The sequence below is a fragment of the Aspergillus karnatakaensis genome, assembly GCF_047715665.1.
Source record: "Aspergillus karnatakaensis strain CBS 102800 unplaced genomic scaffold BJY04scaffold_12, whole genome shotgun sequence".
Lineage (NCBI taxonomy): Eukaryota > Fungi > Ascomycota > Eurotiomycetes > Eurotiales > Aspergillaceae > Aspergillus > Aspergillus karnatakaensis.
Window position 1 is genome coordinate 419,071 of NW_027395724.1, and position 15,925 is coordinate 434,995.

Below are 15,925 nucleotides of genomic sequence, written 5' to 3' on the forward strand. Positions count from 1 at the left end.
AATATGCTTTTCAAGGCCCGATTTTTGAAAAACCTATAAGCCTTGACATATATTTTTTTTCCTGGATTCGAAACAGGGCCTAGATGTTTACGGATCATATCCCGCATAGCCTATTGATAACCCGAAAAGAGAGCGTACTCTGGTAGGCCCCGAGTGTCTTCGCTCAGCGCTGCAACTCCTTGAGGTCCTCAAAAATGAAAGGTCCCACTCCCTAGTATTCTCTACTCTATATATTTAACCTCTTTTTAAAACACGCGGATTAGCAGAGCGCGAGCGAAGGTAGATATAGAGCGATATAAATGGCTTTAAATCTACCCGAATTACTATCAGACATGGATAGCCTCTCCTTTTTATCATACGTATATAAAGACCTCCACTTCATAACCCACGCAGATTGGCGAAGCGCAAGCGAAGCGTGGTGCGGAGCAAGATAGGATACGTAGCTCCAGGTAGTCTTGGTATTCTCATAAAACTACCTACTTAATGTACGGAATAGGCCAATCCCTTCAAGCTCGCTCAGCGAATCGAGGCAGGAGAGCTCGGGATCTATGACGGAATACACGAGTTCCACCTTCCACCTCACTATTACCTACCTAACTAACCTACCTGATCTACCTCCTCAATCTCGCCCGTCGCAACGACTTTTTATCAACTAGAGAACAATCCTTCACGATGTGTCCGAGATGAATTAAACTTCCCGAATACCAGGGGTGGCATGCTTTTCCTCCTGCGTCATCGCTTTCTGGCTCCAGCATCACTTTCGTTTGACCATCTCATCCATCAAATGGCTCGCTCCACTCGCTCAATAGCAGCCCGGGAGGTTGCATCACTCGCGGCTGGGTTAGAGAAAAGTGCTCTTGTACCGCAAGATGTAGTAGAATCGCCCACTTCCCAGACCTCTGGGAGGGTAACCCGATCACGAACCGCCGCAACAAGAAGAGTATCGACTCCACCTACACAGGCAGATATCATCAACAAGCCACAGAAGAAGTCTGCAGCGAGAAAGCGGAAAGCTGTTCTGGCACCGGCTGATCTCAATGAATTCCCTCATAATCTCGGCTCGCTGCCTACACCATCCAAATCCGAAGCCGTTGGTGAGACAGCCAGCAAATCAAAGATTGAGGTCAAAGAGGAGAGTCTAGATACAGACAGCCTAGCAAACGAGCTGCAGGATACTGTCGACAAAGCTGTCGAAACTCTCCCCAGTCCGCCTGCATCAGACACAAAGAAGAAAAGATCCAAGAAGACAAACACCTATGGTCTAACGCCGGGAATTACCCCCTTCCGGGACTACAGCCGTCCAACACCAGAGGAATGCGAAGAAGTTAATCGATTGCTATCAACCATCCATGGAGAGATAACGCCTCCTACAACAATCCCCGAACCCTCGCTGACCGTTACCGGCTGCGGCGAGGTCCCATCTGTGCTTGACGCGCTGATCCGAACGTTACTCAGCGGCGCAACGACAGGAAAGAACTCCGCAATGGCGTTCAACGGCCTCGTACAGCGATTCGGGATCCTGGATAGCGGGATCGGCAAAGGGAGCGTGAACTGGGACGCTGTACGTCGAGCTACGGTAAAAGACGTCTTCGAGGCAATAAAATCCGGCGGCCTGGCCGACGTCAAGAGCAAGAACCTGAAAGCAATCCTAGACATGGTCTACGAGGAGAACCAGTCTCGAAAAGCTCTTCTCGTCAAGAACGAAATCAGCGACAAATCTGAAGGCGAGAAACAGTATGAAATCGCCTGTGCAGACCAACACTTCCTCTCCCTGAATCACCTCCATACCCTGCCTACCGAAGAGGTTATGACAGAGCTCGTCAAGTACCCTGGGATAGGCCCCAAAACCGCAGCGTGTGTCCTTCTGTTCTGTCTCCAGAGACCATGCTTCGCTGTTGACACGCATATATTCCGGATATGTAAGTGGCTAGGTTGGGTGCCGAAGGATAAGGCTACGGAGATTACGACTTTCAGTCATCTTGAGGTGCGCATTCCCGATAACTTGAAATACTCGCTCCATCAGTTGTTTATTCGCCATGGGAAGAGTTGTCCAAGGTGTAGGGCGATTACGGGAGAGTCTTCGGCGGGGTGGGAGGAAGGGTGTGTCATTGATCATCTTGTTACGAGGACGGGGAAGAGGAAAGGGGCACATGGATTGGAGAGCACGAAGGCAAAGAAGGTGAGAAAAAATCCGTCATAGAACATCATCACATGATCCGTCAAGCATCAAGTCTATTTGTCTCTACGGGAGAAAATCGAGAGTCATAATATGTACATCGCAGAAATACCTTAAAGCTCTATCCCTCATATCTGTCGTGCGTATGGTATATCATAAAATGGCCTCCCTTAACCTCTTGTTTAGCTCTTACGAACTCCAAGACTCCAGAAGTCGAAGAACCTCAAATAAGGAAAATGATAGATAAGATAAGTAACTAGTGATGATCGCCGATATTATGGATGCTTATGTCCATGCGGTCTTTCACTTTAGGAGGTTCTTCTTCAGGAGGCGTCTGGTGGTTGCCATACACGCCGACCTGGGGAACCTCCGATTCAGAAGGGTTCGCAGCGGGCACAATCTCGCCATTAGACACTCTGACGCCGTTTGCAGCAATCTGGAAGTCCTTCTCACTGGCGAAACCGTGGGTGACAGCTTCTTTGGCGCGGGTAAGGGCCTTGATTTTGCGGCCCTCGCCTCGGAGCTTCTCCAAGTGATCAAAGTAGCCATCAGCAACGGGGGTGATGTAGCTGCCACAGAACACGCCGACTTCGAAGTCGTGCGGCTCCGCCAAGCCGTTCTCCTTGGCAATTTCAGCGCAAGCACCCTTGAGGTCATCTAGCGTCTGGTAGATAACACTGTCGGCACCGATATGTTTGGCGATGGTCTCAGCGTCCCGGTTGTGTGCAACAAGCTCATGAGGCGAGGCAAGATCAATTCCGTAGATGTGAGCGTGTCTATATCTGTTAGTGGTTGGGCAAGAATGGGAGGAAGACGGGAACATACGTGATTTCTGGGGAGCAGCTGGCGAAGTAGACCTTCTTTGCACCAGCCTCGCGAGCCATTGTGACAATTTCTCGACTCGTCGTTCCTCGAACAATGCTGTCGTCGACCAGCAGGACATTTCGGTCCTTGAACTCCGTCTGCATAGCGTTCAACTTGCGACGAACGCCCTTTTGACGGGTCTTCTGCTCTGGCATAATGAATGTGCGGAAGACGTAGCGGTTCTTTACAAAGCCCTGGCAGTAAGGCTTGTCAAGGTAGCGTGCGACAGCAGCAGCTGATGTGGTCGAAGTCTCAGGAATGGGGATGACGACGTCAATGTCCTTAACGACTTCCGGGCCAAGCGCTTTGAGGATCTTTGCGGCAAGGCGATCACCCATGCGTTGACGGCTACGGTACACACTGATACCGTCGATGACGGAATCAGGTCGTGCAAAGTAGACATACTCGAAGATATCAGGAGCATAAGCCTTGCGGGGAGCGACTTGACGGAAGACGGGCTGCCCACCCTTCTCAATCAAGACTGCCTCACCTGGTTGGATGTCACGAATATCTGTGAAACCAAGTTGGTGCAAAGCCACAGACTCGGACGCCATCATGTAGTCCATGCCCGGGCCATCAAGCGAGGGCCTGGAGCCGAGTACAAGGGGACGGATACCGTATGAGTCACGGAAACCCAGGATACCGAAGCCTAAAACGTCAGAGCTAGCAATATAAGCGAGTTTGAGAGGTCTCACCAGCAAGCATTGCGGTACACGCCCAACCGCCTTCGCACCGGTCGTACATTCTGCTCAAGGCAGCAAAGACATCTTCCTGATTGACACGCGCCTTCTTAGTCTCACTCAGCTCATCAGCAAAGACGTTCAGCATCAGTTCGCTGTCACTGTCTGTGTTGATGTGTCGGTGAGCCTCGAAATCCAGATATCTCTTCAGCTCGGGAGCATTGATGAGGTTGCCGTTGTGGGCAAGGCAGATGCCGTACGGACTGTTCACGTAAAAAGGCTGGGCCTCGGCATTCGCGCTGCTGCCCGCAGTAGGGTATCTCAGGTGGCCGATGCCCATGTAGCCTGGGAGATCAGCCACTCTGGCGCCGTCGTTGAAGACTTTGGCAGCCATTCCGTTGGCCTTGAGTTGGAAGATGCGACCGCCCGCCGCGCATGTTGCAATTCCAGCAGCATCCTGACCTCGGTCTATGACAGGTATGAGTATCGATTTCGTCTCAACAGAGAAGTGATCCTGAACTCACGTTGTAAGAGGTACAAGGCCTCGTGCAGGTCGATTGCGGCGGAGGACGTCGGGTTCGCCTGGATCAAGGCAATGATACCACACATCTTGTCTTGTGGAAGATATTACTGCAGACCAGAGTATTGTCAGCGGGAATGCACGTGTCTCAAAGTAGTGAAGAGAAAACGCGAAAAGTATAGCTCTAATCAGCCCGGAAAGTGTCCGCAAGAAAGCTTAGGAAGTCTAACATCTATAAAAAACGGAAAAATCATCATAAAAGAGGGAAAGGAGAGGAAGCGCCTCGAGAGCAGGCACGAGATATACTCACAAGACAGAGGCAGAGGGGTAAATCCTGAGCGCAAGGTGCGGTGGGGTTGGTGGGAAAGAAAACCGAACTTGGAGAGCGAGGTCGGAGTAGGATTATTGCTATGAAGACATAACAAGAATGCAAAGGAGAGAGTGAATTAAGGGGCCTAGACAAGGAATGAGGCCCAGGTCAGGACTCAGGACCACGGAGGTATAGGAGGAGCAAGAGAGCACATGGCTAAGAAGAGTCTTAGGAGGAGAAGAAGGAGGAGAAATTCGACCTCATCTTTTTCTATCCCTCTTCTCCAAAGATTTTTTCTCCGCTAAGCCGGATCAAGACGCCTGATTCGATCAACCACATTTCTCCGCCCTCCGTTTCGGCACGAAATCGGATGCTTAGTCAGGGCTAGATAAATTGGGTAAGTTGTAATATTGTGTGGGTTATGTTAGCTGAAGCCTGAAGAAGAGGGGGAGAAGATGGAAGTAGATAGAGAAAGAGCACCAAGGTGAGGTCTGTTCTCCAGCGCTGGTGCAGAAGATGGCCAAGTGTGGTTTAGACAGCCACCAATGCCAAGAGCTTCAATTCTTTACCTAGAAGCACAGATATATATATAGACATTATAATATGTCATAGGGATTACCTACCCACCTACTCTATTATAATATTAGTATTAATACAGTCTAAAGAATAAATCCAAGCCCCTAATCTCCATCACTAAACCTTCACCTCAACCTCACCACCACCTCACACTCCCTTCCCCATCTCCCTCAGCCTGTAACTCTCCTCCCCCTCTTCAACAGTATCCCAGACATCCACCCCATCCAAAATCGGCAAACTCATCCCGGCCATCTGATGCGAGACAATATGACAATGCAACAAACTCGCAAATCTCCCCGTAACAAAATACCGAATCACCATCCAAGCACCGCCCATCCGCCTCGAATCAAAGAAATCCATCACAAACGTATCCCGCAACGCAATCTTCCCCTTCCCATAAAACGACTCCGGCACTGCACGTTCGGCCTCCGCCGTATCCTTCCACTCAAACGGACCCGTGCCCCGACCCATTATATACGCGTGGCTTCCATGCTTATGTATAGGATGAGGCGGATGGATGGGGTCTTTCGAGTTGGCGTGGATTTCGAGGACGATGTCGACCCATGTCCCGTTCGTTGTTGTGTATGCTACGTCCTCAGGGAGGAGGGAGAGGGGGTCAGTTTCGAAGAGTAGTGGAGTAGAGGCTGTGATCTCCGTCTCGTAGAGAGCTTGGTTACCCAGAGACCAGGCCCAGGAGTTGTTGATTCTTGTCATGGAGGTGCGCAGGGTGCTTGCGACTTCGCTTGAGGGAGGTGGAGGCGGGGCGTCGAAGACAGGTAGGTTCTCTGTGAAGACCAGCTCGCGGACTTCGGGGGTTGTGTTGAACCCGCCGTAGTTCATGTAGCCGGATGTGAAGGGTCCTATGGATGCTTGCGGGACGTCGTCCGCGTTTTCGGGATCCACGGGTGCGTTCTCATACCAGAGGATCGCATACGTGCCCATGACCTGGTCTCCGCCGTTGTCAGAGACGCGGAGCGTGTACTCGCCTGGCTTCTGGTCGAGCTTGACCAGTACGCTGTACCGGGCGCCGTTGTAGACACCGACCATTTCGACTGGGATTGGTTGCACGAGGTGTCCGTCGACTTCGTAGACCCACATTGTGTGGTTGTCGAGGGAGAAGGTGAGGCCCTTTTGGGCGCTGCCGGCGATGAAGTTTAGGCTTGTCCAGGGGTTCGTGTCCGGGTTTACGGAGATGGTTATGGGTGGGGTTTCGGAGGGGGTGCAGTTGTAGACGAGCTGGTCGGGGATGATGGATTCGTCCCATGGGCCGTAGTCGCCTTGGACGTTGTAGAGGTCTGGTTGGAGGCAGCTGGATTCTCCTGTTAGCACCAGACTAAATATGGGGGGAAGGGAGAAAGGGTGAAATCACGACTCACCCCTTCTCAGTCAAATGCGTCCCCTCAAGAACCGCATCGATACCGGTTCCACCGACGCTCTCGAGATACTCGTAGCCGGGGCAGTAGACGGAGCCTTTGCCGTTGATAAGGAGGTTGTCGACGCAGCTAGTTCCAGGTATTAGTCTATTTTCTTGTCTAGACAACAATTTAGGCGAGAGAGCAAAGGAAGGCATACAAAAAATTAAATCCCGAGTCCACAGCAACACGATGATACTCCTCAGCCGTGAGATACGTCCAGTCCGTAACGAGGATCAGATGCGGGTCGTTTTCTGCTTCTTGCATTTGTTTATGTTCCTCCTCGTCTTCGGTTATAGTACTGTAGGGGCGGGGAGCGTCTGGTTTGCGACTGTCTCATTTCATGCAATTAGCCACAGTCACGTACAGAACCCTTTCATGGCACGATGCTGAGCCCGGTATGTATTTGAGAAAGAAGAAGGCCAAGTAACGAACCGGATATACAGCGACCCAACCTGGCCATCCTGCATGAGGCCCTTGTAATGCGAATGGTACCAGTATGTACCTGCCGGATACGCCTTGAATTTGTACAGGTATGTCTCGTCTGGTTCGATGGGGGATTGTGAGAGGCCAGGAACACCGTCGGACCAGGGTGTGTCACGCATTCTAGTACATATGTTAGCTCTAGTGTGACCGACTGGGTGGATAGGAAGAGATAAGGAAAACGTACTCAAGACCATGCCAGTGGACAGTCGTGTTGAACGGCATATTGTTAATCACGAGGACCTAGTAGTCATACATCTGGTGAGCTGCCGTAGTCAATACTCCTAAGTGTTGGGTAGGCAATACCTCAATATCGTCCCCTTCATCCCAAACCAAGTCCGGCCCCGGATACTGCCCGTTCGTGAGAACCATCTGTCTCGGCTCGCCGCCATTCGGAGCTCCATAGTCCCATGATAGCTCGAGAACCTCTTGCACGAGTTTTGCGCTCGAGAGGCCGATGTTCAATCCCAAGCCCAAGAGTGGGAGCACGGTTGTTGAGAAGCGCATAGCTAGCTAAGTCGGGACCGTGTCCTGTTATCGAAGGACCAAACGGGGGCGCAATTGAATTTAATTCTAGGACGGATGTCACGAGTTTGTTTGGCGGTGGCTGTAGATGTTATATGGGTCTGGTTTTTTTTTGGCATTCCTGAGGCGTCTAGAATGTGAGTAGGTCTGATGAAGACGAATCAATGGCCAAGGTTCAGAGACTGGGAGACTGAACGATACGGAATCATTGTCCAGAATTATTCGGCGAAAGTGTTGGACTCTGTATTTGTAGGCTCTAGCTATCTAGCGGATTTTGCTGTTCTTTGTTGTGCCACGTTTTCAGGGGTACATGATGATGTAGGGTTGGGGACGGCGACCAGGTACCGTACCCCTGTAACGATCACTTCTTTCAAGATGCATATCTCATTTCCTGGTTATTGTTTAGCACGATGATTGGTTGAATCTGTCGAAGACTCATACCGTCATTCTGTACCCATTCACGCTTTCGAGACATCATATGAAACCTCCTGCATCCACCCACCTAGCTCCTCAACCCCCAGGACATCCCTCAAATACCTTCCCACAATCGAAACTTGCGCGTTTGCTCTTCCCAGGTAAAACGCCGACCCCTGAACAGGATCAGTTCTCGCCGCCTCGATCCTTTGCGGCAGCTGCAGCATGAAATCAAGCAGCCAAGACCCAAACGGACCATGCAGATCCATGGCCCACTGCGTGATCTCCGAATCATCGGATGGGATGGACTCGGCGTTTGCGCGTAGCAGAAGCTGGAAAAGACTCGGGTCGTCGCGTGCAACTCGGACCGCCGTGCGGAAGTGATCGGGTGAGAGGATGTAGGGGAGGGGGTGAGTTAAAGACGCGTTTTCGACACGGAATGTGTACTCATCGATCTTGAGAAGGGTTGTTAATACGGATGCATTGCGCTCTATGAGCGCTGTGTGAATGCCGCGTTGGATTGCTTCGCGGGATAGATAAATATCTGCTGAGGCCGGGAGATCTGAGCCGTTGAAGCCGCTAGCGACCCGGACAATCTCAAGGAAACGGGTGTGGCTTTCATTGAAGCCCTCGCCTGTGCCGCTAAGGAGCTTATCGGGAATCTCAAGAATGCCTAGCATACGATGTGTCGTTTGCTGGTCGGTTTCGAGACAAGTGATAGTAACAGAGATGAGAGGTTCGATCGACATTGTGTAATGCTTGTCGTCCTTGCCCGTGCCCTTGAAGCTGCATGTGTCTCCCTTTTGAGCAAGCAACAGATTCAAATTACTTTCTGAGTCACTGTTCATGGTGATATCCGTGCTAAGCCAATGTCGACGAATGGTCAATCGCATTAAATCTGGGATCTGAGAAAGCAGCCGCTCAATAGTGCACCACCGGCAACGGAGAATCGCGGATTGAAGAGACCGGCGCTCTTCTCGACGGAGAGGAACATAGTCCAGCGGCCTGAGTATTCTCGAGATCTCAATGTCAACTGCAATAGTACCATCTGTACTTGCCGTCTCCGGCGCCCCTTCGATCACATCTCGGGCCGAAGAATCATCCCAAAACGCCAGTAGCGTAAATGCCCGGTAAATCCGCTCACTAGAGACAGTCGCAGCAATCGAGCGTGATGATCGCGGGAGATTGACATTCAGTGAGTACAGGAAGATCCTCTCGATCAATTCCACGGGCAGGGCCTCCAGTCTAGAAAGCTTCTTCCGGATCTTCGGCGGTGGCGGTTTGACTAACAGACGAGTTCGCTTGTTGCTTTCAGATTGAGAGCTGTCGTCTCTGGACTTAGGCGGTTTCATAGGCCTTCCACCTTTCTGCCCGGAGGCCTTTGGTTTGGGGACGCCATCGCTGGGTTCCCAAGGTCTTTTCTGACGCCCGCGTATTCGAATTGGAGTGGGCATGCCTTGGTAGGAAATGTCGGATCATCTCAAGCGATTGTGTAAAACATTGTCACATCAGGCACCTTTCCCACAATATCCGTATAGATCCATGTGTTGCTATGCTAACACGGAGTAAAAACAGACCCATCCAAATCTGGACTCTAGGGCTTATCATGTGATTCCCGTTCTGGGAATCTCCTGCAGCCCTAGCACTAACCGCATTCAGAGCGAACCTCTTGAACCTACACCTACGTCAGTGACGTCACACATCCCGTGCCGTGAACACCACCTTCCTACACCAGCGCAAGCCCAAGAACGATATCAAGTTGAAATACCGAAGATCAGCGCAATCAAGGGGCTGCAGTGGCAAGACGGTTTGACACCCCGTCTGGGCAGTGACAGCCAGGTCATTCGGGGAAGGTCCCACACAGCCCTGCATGATTCGGTCAGAGACCCTGAGCAGTAAATTGAACGTCGTCGCTATGACGATATCAACTGCAAATTCTGTGGTTCGAGGGTCGAGGTACACCAAACGGCTTGCGCAACCCGTCTTCAACCCTCCTTCACTCTAATTCTTTCATATCGCATCCTATTACATTCCCCCTGTTGCGTGACTGACCGTCGTCATTCCCCTCTCACTTGTCTCAGTTCTTGCCTGTCAACGTCATTAGACAATTTTCCGGTAGGGCTGGCTCTATATATATCCAGCTCCAGAAGTTTATATAAATCCTCTCGACTTCAGCAACAATGCGTCCATTCAGTGACTACTCTACACACAGCTCAGCTTCTTCCAGCTCAAACACAACGAACAACAACAACAACTCTACTACAAACAATTCTCAATCCTCTTCAACCTCCAAACCAACCAAACCAAAGAAATAAACCACCAAATCCAACACAACCTTCAAAATGGGTGCCGTCTTTTCTTGCGTACGTCACACTACCCCTCCCCCTTTTCGAAAAGTCGAACACCTATACTAATCAAACTATAGATTCGAGACCTCTTCCGATCCATCGGAGCCTGCATCATGGGCGTCGTCAACGCAATCGCCTCCGGCATCAAGGTCGTCATCAACGGCATCGTCTCTGTCCTCGGTGTCCTCGTCTCCTGTCTTACCTGCGGCTACGTTGGAAAGAGAAGGCGCACGTCCACTCGTGCCCGTCACAGGTCGAGACCAGTCTACTAGTCGCCCAACCTCACAACAAACACAACGAAAGGTCCAGGTGACCAGATCAGTTTGAAGGAGGACTGTTGGTCGGCGAATGAGAGATGATATGACTTTGACGAACTCGTCCATTTTTCTTTTGTTAGCATGCATGCGTGGCTTTTGCTAGTACCCCATTTGTTAGTTACGTGATGAAGACCTCGGGAAGGCTTGGTTGATCTTGTATATTATGATATCCTCTTTTCATTTGTGGTTAGATTGAGGTCTGAAGACAATGAATACTCTCGATCGATACAATTTTTTCTTCAGTATTTGTAGGTTTATCGCAGGGTAGAGCTGGGGCCACTTCGTTGAAGATCCAGCCGGAGTCGAAATATATATTTCGGGATAAGATGGACCACCCCCGGCGACTACCTCAAATCAAACCCTGATAATTTCACCATCATTTATTTTCAAACTTCGCACCATAGATGATGAAATAAATAATACCGAAACAACTGATCAAGATTAGGCTTCCACGCGACTAGGGATTTAGAATCCCTGGTTCTGTATAGGCACGTTATGGCCATCCTTCCCTCCAAACCGATACGCTCCGATATCTAGCTAGTGGACCCAGCTCATCCTGCAGATAAGTCTAGACTAGCCTGGATTGTTGGCAGATTACTTTCGTGCTACGTGCGTACGTGGATCGACTGAGGTACGATTCTACAAGATTATACCGCAGGACGGTCTCCTGGACTACCTCACTAGTGCCAGCGCGACGGGCGACTACAATACTACCGATGCTCAGAACTAGGAACGCATGTTGAGACGCTATGTCCGGGCAGAAACCGAGGAGCTGGAGACCTGGAGAAGTGCTGCGGGGATAAACAGGGGATCGATGGCTGGGTCTTATCGTTGACTCTGGTGGGCCTCGAACACTCACGGAATCGAGAACCAACCCGTCTAGAGATCAAGGAGATCTCACTGAGAGCGAAACGATGCCAAAGCCACATCAAGAGCCGAAGACCAAGACCGAAACCCGAGGAGTGAGTATACCCAATGCCGTACCAAGATCAGAGTCATAGCATAGCACGCAGTCACGCCCCAGACTCGATTCGTAGTGTCGCCGAGCAAGTAGACATATTGAAAGTTGAAGATCGAAAGCTGCAAAATTGAAGGAAGGAACTCAGGACTGCGATTCTCGTAAAAACCCCATAGCTGGATCTCTAGCAAGCAAACAAGTAAAATGTCCGAATGGGCTTCGTTTCCATTATTATTCCTGTCTGGTGTCGCAATATCCCCCTCCATCGATCAATCCATCGGTATCTATCCGAGCCGAACCTGAAGTCGAGGAGACAGTTTTCCCAATAACCATCGCAGAACCCGTGATCCATCCATCATTCTTCCATTTTTGGTATTGCCTCCCACGTCGTGTTCACATTCATTGCTGATGCTGCGTTTACCGGAGACGGCGGGCCTCACGCTCGGATTCGAGAAGGCAGAGGATGTCGTCGACACGGACTGAAATTTCTGGTTAGTTTTGGTGCTTTCCTGGGTTGGCTGAGGTTGCGGTCGCTGGGCGAATGCGGATCACGAAGTATCAAAATTCAAGACGTACCGGGTCCCTTGACGTTACGGATGATAGAACGGGTCTGGTCATCCATGAACTCGACGCGCACCTGGGTGACACCACCACGAGAACCTATTGTCACAAAAGCCCATTAGCCACCATTGCTTCACTTCCATCAAATCCAATTGTCATCGCTTTCCCTCAGGCTCAATCCGCAGCACTCTGCCGTCAAGAGCGAGCGCCGACCGTCCAGCCAGATCCTTCTCTTCCGTGTGTTCCACTTGATATCCCAATCGAAATGTGTGTAGAGGTATGCATACCGGTACGGCCAAGGACACGGGTCACCTTCACCAGCTTAGTCGGGGTCTTGGAGGCATCCATTTTGAGCAAATATGAATTATCCGGCGAGCTGGATTTGCTGAATTGAACGAGGGCGGGGAGGGGGTAGAAAGGAACGGAGGGCGATGCGGTGTCGTTATTCCAGGTCGGAGGTCTCTTCCCGTGGCTGAAATTGTGAGTGCAAAATTCGTTTTAGTGCGTCGGGGCAGGGTTTGGGAGGGCGGAACCCTCGGGAGTGGACGTGGCCTATCAGGTGTGGAGATCGGGGCGGAACATCGACTCTCTAAGGTCTGAGTCTATAGATGCGAGGAACATGGCTACAACAGTGATGAAACTGTTGGTGCTTACCTATTGATTTCGTAGTTACTGGGATGAGTTTGCCTTGTAATTAAGTCACTGTTATCTTTTGTGCCTTATTGCTATACCCAGCCAAGTGGGTTGGTGGGCTCAGTCAATTTAGAACCTCCTGCCTGCGCATTCGTTCATGTACCCTATTCATCGTATTGAGAAGGGCTAATCTAAGATCATGGGGCTCTTCCTGTAATACTTACGTCTAGCAAGTCACTGAGGCTTGAAATACGCGGCCCACGCCGCCAGGTTACTATGCCCTCCGACTAGAAACAGACACCAGAGGACCTGCTTCATAATTAAGCACAACATTATTCAAACTAAGTCGAGGAGCAGGCGAGTACAGGAACAGTATCAGCGGGCATGCAACTATGTATCGTAAAGTAACCGGTGCTAATGACATATTATGAGTGAACAATGTAGGCTCAGATGGGTGAGACCAGGATCAGGTTTGCTATACCAGACTTCACGCCTACGATAATCACAGTCCAGAATTGAAACATCTAAATTGAACAGGTTCTATACACAACCCGACAACGGATCACACTGCCAGGTATAGAGCTAAATACGCTTGACTGGAAGAAAATATTTGTCGTGTGATGACATTGGTCGAGAAATAAGGGTAACAGTGATACAAGGAATATGCCAGTTTAAACAACGGACAGATCGCCGAAGCGCTCCTGCAAAGTAGTTAGTACGGACAAACAACGTAGAAGCCACAAAACGTATGATGAACGAACCTTGTATCCGGCGGGCATCCATCGGCCCTTGGAGACAAGGGCGGCGGTCTTCTCGTCAATCTCGGGTTGAGCAGCGGCAACCTCGTCCTAAGCAAAAAGTCAATTAACTATGTCCATCCGGAATTTCAACTAGTAACGGTTCGTGCGTGAGAACATACAACGGTGAGCTGGTCGAAAGGCCGGGCAGTCTCAATGTTCTCGAGGGTCTTCTCGAGGTTGCGGAGCTCAGCCTCAACCTTGCCCTTGGTCTGCTCAGCGCTCTGGACAGCCTGGGCCTCGAAGGCATCAATAGCCTTCAGCTGGCGGTTGACATCGTAGGAAGCGGGCTTGAAGGTCTTGAAGTGGTTCTCGATCTCGTCGACGATGGCCTGGTTCTTCAGGACGCTGCGGTAGTGGGCGAAGTCGACGGTCTGGGGCTGCTCGGAGAGGAGCTGGACCTTGCGGCGCGCATCGTCGTTACGCTTCTTGAAGGCCTGGAGGGAGGCGGCGGTTTGACCGCGGAGGCCGAGCGAGCTCGTCACCTTGGTCCAGTCAATCTTGAGGGCAGCGCTACGCTGTTAATCCGGGCGTTAGCGATCTATTTTGTGCAGCAACCAATGTAGCTGGTTTCCAGATCGGACGGACAACATACAGTAGCCATTTTGAGCGATGATGTGGAGAGGGGAGGGTGAAAGGAGGCGTTAACGTGCAAAGCTGGACGTTCCGGAATGAGGGTTGATTCGGCAAGGTTTGGAATGGGGATACCATCACGTGATTTTGGATTCCCGCGTTCCCGAGTTCGCGCGATGGACTATGCTAGCAGAGAACAAACAAGAAATGCTAGAGCAGATAAATGATATATTTACAGGTGATACTCGGACTAGAACAAGTTTCCAGAGTTACGAATGGTTGGCAAAATCGGTTGTTCATTCATTTTGCTTTTTGAACTAAATGGTTGCACTATACAGCCTCCAAACGTCCAGGGCATATCAATCTGATCTTAACCCCAGATTTCATTCGACCAGCCGATTCACACATTCAGCCATTAACAGCGTGCATTATTCGACCCGAGCTCATATGCTGAGAGCCATGATTGAGTTGACAATATCGTTGTCGTTCTCCCGCAGAGCCTTAACGGCCTTCTTGCGGGAAACGTTGGCCTGTGCAACGACGAGGTCGATGTCCTTGGGCTCAAGGCCAGTCTCGTCAACCTCCTCGCCATCATCCTCCTCCTCATCCTTCTTGGCTTCCGTCTCGGGGGCCTTGCCCTTGCCGTGGTCGTGGTCGTGGTCGTGGCCGGCGTGGTCGCCACCAGCGGCCTCAGCGGCAGCAAGCTGCTGGGCAGCGGAAGCCTGAGCCTGGGAGTTCAGGTCCTCAATCTTCGCCTCACCAAAGATGCTATTCATATGTCAGCCACTGACGTTTCCCAGTCCATCCAATGTCCATTTTGCGGGGTATATAGCACGTACATCCAGGTGTTGCTGGAGGGAGACTTGTAGACATCGGGGTTGTTGATGACAAAGAGGATCTACGTAGAGCGTTAGTTTTTGACGCCCAATGTATCAATCATTTTTCCTCATCAAGCATCCAAGGCGATCAGAGCGGAGTGCGGGGAAGGCGTGCGTACGTTCTTGGGACGGCGGAGAGTGACGCGAGTGATGCCGGGGACGTGCTTCAGGCCGAGCTTGCCAATGGCCTTGCGAGCCTTCTTCTCGTTGCGAGAGTGGATGGTGACAGCAGCACCACCGGGGATGGTGGGCTCGTCGCCAGCCTCGGACTCAGAGGAGTCGCCGGCGTCCTCGACGTTGGTCTTGGGGACCTCGTCATCAGGGAGCTCTTCGATACGGGGATCAGCCATTGTGTGAGATATATAAGCCTAGATGGGCTGCCAGATGAAGAGTTAGCGAGTGAGTTGTGACGTCTGGTGCTCGAATTTGGGTCTTCAATGGTTCGATATGGATCGCCGAATCGCACAACCGCCGGGAAAATCGTCAGGTCCAATTGAAAAATCCATCTTCGCGGCCGTACGAATCATTTGAACGTACCTGTGAGGAGGAACGAGGTTTGTGGTGAGTGAGAGTGGTTTTTGGCCTTGTTGCGGATGGGAGGACGCAAAGCTGTGTGATGCCGAAAATCGTTAGCGAGCTTATTGGACCCTCGCCCTGGAGACTGGAGAAGCCACCAACGCCTACAATTACACCATACAAACAAGTTACAATTTCATGTCTAGTGGGCAATTTTATATCTATTACATATTTTTAAATATTGAATATCAGAATTGATTTCACTTTGGTCAGATTTTCATGCGGAGTAGTTATTGCCCGCATAGTAACGGCCCACTGATGTAGTAGAACAAATCCAGCAAATGCCAGGACGCCATGACATAACATTACGAGAACCAACTCTTG

The 15,925-nt window shown here is 50.9% G+C and overlaps 9 protein-coding genes across 9 annotated transcripts; 2 read left to right on the forward strand and 7 right to left on the reverse strand.

The window, feature by feature from the left end:
• Positions 1–47: 47 nt before the first annotated feature.
• Positions 48–2,283, forward strand: BJY04DRAFT_183764 (endonuclease III domain-containing protein). The gene has a single exon (XM_073710506.1). The coding sequence runs from the start codon at positions 716–718 to the stop codon at positions 2,198–2,200; it is 1,485 nt and encodes a 494-aa protein (XP_073573816.1). The 5' UTR covers positions 48–715; the 3' UTR covers positions 2,201–2,283.
• BJY04DRAFT_183769 (amidophosphoribosyltransferase) lies at positions 2,284–4,764 on the reverse strand. The gene is made up of 5 exons (XM_073710507.1): positions 4,551–4,764; positions 4,245–4,350; positions 3,736–4,188; positions 3,002–3,689; positions 2,284–2,952 (listed from the first exon to the last, which is right to left on the reverse strand). The coding sequence occupies exons 2-5, from the start codon at positions 4,327–4,329 to the stop codon at positions 2,433–2,435; spliced, it is 1,746 nt and encodes a 581-aa protein (XP_073573817.1). The 5' UTR covers positions 4,330–4,350; positions 4,551–4,764; the 3' UTR covers positions 2,284–2,432.
• A 439-nt stretch (positions 4,765–5,203) lies between these two features.
• Positions 5,204–7,528, reverse strand: BJY04DRAFT_226275 (multicopper oxidase; the record flags this gene model as incomplete). The annotated part of the gene is made up of 6 exons (XM_073718384.1): positions 5,204–6,435; positions 6,503–6,628; positions 6,699–6,869; positions 6,974–7,144; positions 7,209–7,264; positions 7,328–7,528. The coding sequence occupies 6 exons, from the start codon at positions 7,526–7,528 to the stop codon at positions 5,274–5,276; spliced, it is 1,887 nt and encodes a 628-aa protein (XP_073573818.1). The 3' UTR covers positions 5,204–5,273.
• Positions 7,529–7,779: 251 nt separating this feature from the next.
• Positions 7,780–8,988, reverse strand: BJY04DRAFT_183771 (uncharacterized protein). Its single transcript, XM_073710508.1, has 2 exons — positions 7,988–8,988; positions 7,780–7,937 (listed from the first exon to the last, which is right to left on the reverse strand). The coding sequence occupies exon 1, from the start codon at positions 8,851–8,853 to the stop codon at positions 8,005–8,007; it is 849 nt and encodes a 282-aa protein (XP_073573819.1). The 5' UTR covers positions 8,854–8,988; the 3' UTR covers positions 7,780–7,937; positions 7,988–8,004.
• A 1,314-nt stretch (positions 8,989–10,302) lies between these two features.
• On the forward strand, positions 10,303–10,580 carry BJY04DRAFT_215885 (uncharacterized protein; the record flags this gene model as incomplete). The annotated part of the gene is made up of 2 exons (XM_073715587.1): positions 10,303–10,323; positions 10,386–10,580. 2 exons carry the CDS (start codon positions 10,303–10,305, stop codon positions 10,578–10,580), a joined length of 216 nt encoding a protein of 71 aa, XP_073573820.1.
• A 621-nt stretch (positions 10,581–11,201) lies between these two features.
• On the reverse strand, positions 11,202–12,452 carry BJY04DRAFT_183774 (uncharacterized protein). The gene is made up of 2 exons (XM_073710509.1): positions 12,160–12,452; positions 11,202–12,062 (listed from the first exon to the last, which is right to left on the reverse strand). Exon 2 carries the CDS (start codon positions 11,847–11,849, stop codon positions 11,523–11,525), a length of 327 nt encoding a protein of 108 aa, XP_073573821.1. The 5' UTR covers positions 11,850–12,062; positions 12,160–12,452; the 3' UTR covers positions 11,202–11,522.
• BJY04DRAFT_206190 (40S ribosomal protein eS28) lies at positions 12,001–12,492 on the reverse strand (the record flags this gene model as incomplete). The annotated part of the gene is made up of 3 exons (XM_073713684.1): positions 12,001–12,062; positions 12,160–12,243; positions 12,432–12,492. 3 exons carry the CDS (start codon positions 12,490–12,492, stop codon positions 12,001–12,003), a joined length of 207 nt encoding a protein of 68 aa, XP_073573822.1.
• Positions 12,493–13,138: 646 nt separating this feature from the next.
• Positions 13,139–14,224, reverse strand: BJY04DRAFT_183777 (F1F0 ATP synthase subunit d). Its single transcript, XM_073710510.1, has 4 exons — positions 14,170–14,224; positions 13,697–14,092; positions 13,539–13,625; positions 13,139–13,478 (listed from the first exon to the last, which is right to left on the reverse strand). The coding sequence occupies exons 1-4, from the start codon at positions 14,176–14,178 to the stop codon at positions 13,449–13,451; spliced, it is 522 nt and encodes a 173-aa protein (XP_073573823.1). The 5' UTR covers positions 14,179–14,224; the 3' UTR covers positions 13,139–13,448.
• Positions 14,225–14,359: 135 nt separating this feature from the next.
• BJY04DRAFT_183781 (nascent polypeptide-associated complex subunit alpha) lies at positions 14,360–15,750 on the reverse strand. The gene is made up of 4 exons (XM_073710511.1): positions 15,563–15,750; positions 15,145–15,402; positions 14,987–15,045; positions 14,360–14,915 (listed from the first exon to the last, which is right to left on the reverse strand). Exons 2-4 carry the CDS (start codon positions 15,373–15,375, stop codon positions 14,591–14,593), a joined length of 615 nt encoding a protein of 204 aa, XP_073573824.1. The 5' UTR covers positions 15,376–15,402; positions 15,563–15,750; the 3' UTR covers positions 14,360–14,590.
• Between the last annotated feature and the right edge of the window lie 175 nt (positions 15,751–15,925).